The sequence below is a fragment of the Saccostrea cucullata genome, unplaced genomic scaffold, assembly GCF_032062105.1.
Source record: "Saccostrea cucullata isolate Sc308-1 unplaced genomic scaffold, CSIRO_AGI_Scuc_v1 ctg11953, whole genome shotgun sequence".
Lineage (NCBI taxonomy): Eukaryota > Metazoa > Mollusca > Bivalvia > Ostreida > Ostreidae > Saccostrea > Saccostrea cuccullata.
In genome coordinates, this window is record NW_026922970.1 from 3,124 (window position 1) to 7,492 (window position 4,369).

Here is a 4,369-nt window from a genome sequence, read left to right on the forward strand (position 1 = left end):
CAATTTTCCATTAAATCTTACATGTGAAACTGATAGCCACTGTTTGTCAAACCACTTCCTCAGTTGTTGATTGTTCAGCCAATGAATGCTTTCTTTAAGGCTGCCTACAGCTTCTTTGTATTCTGTTGCAGAATTGGCATTAGCTATTCCTCTCATTCTGTAAAAAGTATAAGCAAAAAAAAAAATAATTATATTTAAACAATGCACATTTTCCAATTAATTTTACCATGAATCATTCTCTTTAGAATTTTGCATTACAATAATTAAAAAAAATATATGCAAAAGAGAAAATACACACACAATTAAATATGAAACAAATTACTGGGTACAATAATCACATGTGTACACTTACAGTTCAATAACCTCATCCTGATTTGAACCAATGCCATGCTTTATCTGTTTCAACCACCGTGTCCATGATTGTTCACGATGAAAAGAACACAGATATACAGTACAGTCTGTTAAAAAAGCAATTCATTAATTAAACATAATATCATAGGATTTCAGTGATTAAAATATTTGGTTTACAATGTGATAAAATACACTTGTAGAATATCACCATAATATACTGGGGTACATATTTTTTTTTTTACCTTCAAATACTTCCTCAACTGCTTGGATTTCCCTTTCATCATAGTCAGTCATGAAATAGCTAGGATTCCATCCCGGATTCCATTCCTTAATTTTTTTTAAGCCCTCCTGAATAGACTTTTTTGTTTCGGTCACAACAACAAAAGAACCACAAATGGAATGCCCAACATTAGTTTGCACACAAATGAAAAAAAGAGGAAGGGCATACTTTGAGGTCTTATATGTGGCATCCATGATGCAAATGTCTCTCCCATACAAGTTTAAGAGACGTTTTTGCCAGGTGGTCTGGTGAACAAACAGAAAGTCCTCTGATGGAATGTCTCCATGGGTAGTGGTATCATATCTGTGTTTGAAAAATATATCCCTAATACATACAAAGGAAACTTCTACATCATTTTATCAGAAGCAATTAGGTTTGAAACTTTTGATAAACTTACGATGTCCTAAGGAAGAAGTTGTCCTCTGGATTACTCTCTTGCCAGGTCTCCACCAGAGACTCGAGGTTCAGCTGGTCATCTTTGGAAAACCTAGAAGCAATCATTCATTATTGCACATCAGAATCTGGGATTCAGTTGCTTATATACTAATGGAAATTTTTAATGAATAAAACCTCATAATTAAAGAAATATATATTCTTGCTTAAGTCGACCTTTGATGAAAGGTAAATAATCCTACTTACTCTTAAGTTTACATACGAAATACAAATTAGGAACATTTATAATTCAGTACCTCAAGCTGTTAATGGCAATATCCATGTGGTTTTTAATGTCCTTGTCCAATGGAAAAAATCTTCTGTTAGTTCTGGGAATATCCTCATCTGGACATAAGTCATTTTTCACAGAGATTAGTAGGTGTCTCTTCATTTCAGAAACATTTCTCACCCCATCAGCTACAAGTTCTTTTATGCGTGTAACTAATCTCGGATCAATGCGCTGAGTAAATCCTGCAAACTACAAGGGAAAAATTTTGTACTATTTTTAATAATTCAAAAAGAAAATTTATTCTGAAAATGAAATATTGTAATATAGTATACAAAGTATCTAGAATTCTGGTTACTGATGATTAACACTTACCTCTCCAGTAAGGTGGTTCTTGTGGTCTTTGACACTTGGATATGACACCAAATAAACAAGGGATTTTTGAATTGTGTCTCTGTTCGCAAAAGCTTGTTTGAGATTTCTAGATATCTTCCTTTTCATCAATTTGTTGTTATATGAATCTACCTAAAAAAGACAAATAAATATGATATGTATTTAAAGACCCAAAGCAGTACTATCCAAATTATGTATATATGAAAAAATGAAAAATTTACCTTGAAATCAGGGAATTTCATGATGGCTCTTATTCTTATTGTTGCTGGACAAGCTTGCTTTTTAGACATTTGGATTTTCTTACGTGCTTTTCCTTTATTAGAGTAATCATGGTCTCCAGGTTTCTATCAATGACAATAAATCACTTACAATAAGTTTGTGATCTACTTTTAATATTGAGCAGTACCAAATATTTGGTGGAAATATTGTATATCTTCTTTTTTAAATTATTTATTAACTTACCTTATAACTGTGCAAGATTAGTACTTAATAAAAATACTGTCCATAAATTTCTTTTAAACATCCAAACACTTAATTTTTTTTTCATAATTAAGCCACTTGTCTATATGTTAATTTTTATTTTTCAAGTAATTTTTTTTATGAAAGATTACATACAACAATTACATGTATCAGACAAACATACTGTAATTACAGGGTTATTTTGCCCCATGTATTTTTTGCCCTTTTACATTTGTGAACAATTTTGCTCCATTTAAAATTCGCCCTGTCATAGTTTTTATAGCAATCATTATGTAATTCCTTGAATTCACCCCTTTTTAAATTTGTTCAAATAAGGGTAAGGCAAAACGGGCAAAAATAAAACAGGATGAAAATTTCCCTGTATACAGTAACTATTAAAGATCTCTCAATCACAAGTTATCTATATTTACAATACCGGGTACATACCGTATAAGTGGAAATTTTAGCGAAGATTTAATTTTGGCATTATTAGCGAGGGTGCTGAGATCGCTAAAATTGAATATCGCTAAAAATGAATTGTTTTTATTTGCAATAGCTTCTTCAGTGACCATTTTCAAATCGCTAAAATTGAATATCGCTAAAATAAAATACTAGTTTTTAAGGAAAAATCGCTAAATTTGCGTCTCGCTAAAATTTCCACTTATACGGTATATTTCAGTTATATTTCTACAGTTCTCTTCAAGGTTTGTTGATTAAAAAACATTGTCATTTATCATTTACTGTAAACCAAATTTTATTCGGGAAAACATTATTTCGCGATTTACCAGGGGTAAACTAGTTGGCGACTTATTTTTCACGACCTGGCCTTTTTAGGTTCTCTTGTTAATAGACACATATAGACTTTAAGAACCTGTTCGTTGCGAGAAATATTGGCAATGACTAGGCTCTCGTGAACTTCGCAAAAATTTCTAGAATGCAAATAAAAGTTGGTTTACAGTAATTAAATAATGCATACAAATTATTACTTTTTATGAAAATTTTAAATGGTTTATTACTCTACAATCCTCCAAGAACTGAAATTCCCTTCAATAAATTATTTTTTCTCCTGCCACAAACATTTCACTTCATCAAAATATATTTCAATCTGATTTTATAAAAAACAAAATCTGTTAGTACTTCAAAAGCAAGACAACTTACACATCTTTGTTTTTTTTTCTCCTTTGCTCTCCTCTGTCTATCTGGTCCATGGTGACATTCTTTTACCATCCATCCTATGTTGATGTAAGGAGTGCCATCAAATTCAACAGAAGGACTAACTGTTTCTTGACAATCTTGCCAAAGAATTTTGTGACCATTTAAAGATGAAACATCTAAAATGTAACATTTAAAAAGTGTGACATAATTTTCAATATAAAAAATGCAAATGTAATTGTAAATCACAAACTTTTTATTCTAAACATTTGAAAGGGTTCTGGTCACTTACCAGTTCTGTAGTACTCGGTAAACCTTATCAATAGCCTAGGGTTCAGTCACTTACCTGTAATGTAGTTCTCGGTAGACCGTATCAATAGCCTAGGGTTCGGTCTCTTACCTGTCCTGTAGTACTTGGTAGACCATATCAATAGCCTAGGGTTCGGTCACTTACCTGTCCTGTAGTACTCGGTAGACCGTATCAATAGCCTAGGGTACTGGACTCTTACCTGTCCTGTAGTACTCGGTAGACCGTATCAATAGCCTAGGGTTCGGTCTCTTACCTGTTCTGTAGTACTCGGTAGACCGTATCAATAGCCTAGGGTACTGGTCTCTTACCTGTCCTGTAGTACTCGGTAGACCGTATCAATAGCCTAGGGTACTGGACTCTTACCTGTCTTAGTACTCAGTAGACCGTATCAATAGCCTAGGGTACTGATCTCTTACCTGTCCTGTAGTACTCGGTAGACCGTATCAATAGCCTAGGGTTCAGTCACTTACCTGTAATGTAGTACTCGGTAGACCGTATCAATAGCCTAGGGTACTGGACTCTTATCGGTCCTCTAGTACTCGGTAGACCGTATCAATAGCCTAAGGTTCTGTCTCTTACCTGTCCTGTAGTACTCGGTAGACCGTATCAATAGCTTAGCTTACTGATCTCATACCTATCATGTAGTATCGGTTTACTGTATCAATAGCCTAGGGTACTGGACTCTTACCTGTCCTGTAGTACTCAGTAGACCGTATCAATAGCCTAGGGTTTGGTCACTTACCTGTAATGTAGTACTCGGTAGACC

At 33.8% G+C, this 4,369-nt stretch overlaps 1 protein-coding gene across 1 annotated transcript; it reads right to left on the reverse strand.

The window, feature by feature from the left end:
• Positions 1 to 348: 348 nt before the first annotated feature.
• Positions 349 to 3,489, reverse strand: LOC134262879 (calcium-responsive transcription factor-like). The gene is made up of 7 exons (XM_062745199.1): positions 3,300 to 3,489; positions 1,904 to 2,026; positions 1,665 to 1,814; positions 1,321 to 1,541; positions 1,029 to 1,118; positions 594 to 934; positions 349 to 458 (listed from the first exon to the last, which is right to left on the reverse strand). Exons 1-7 carry the CDS (start codon positions 3,366 to 3,368, stop codon positions 349 to 351), a joined length of 1,104 nt encoding a protein of 367 aa, XP_062601183.1. The 5' UTR covers positions 3,369 to 3,489.
• Between the last annotated feature and the right edge of the window lie 880 nt (positions 3,490 to 4,369).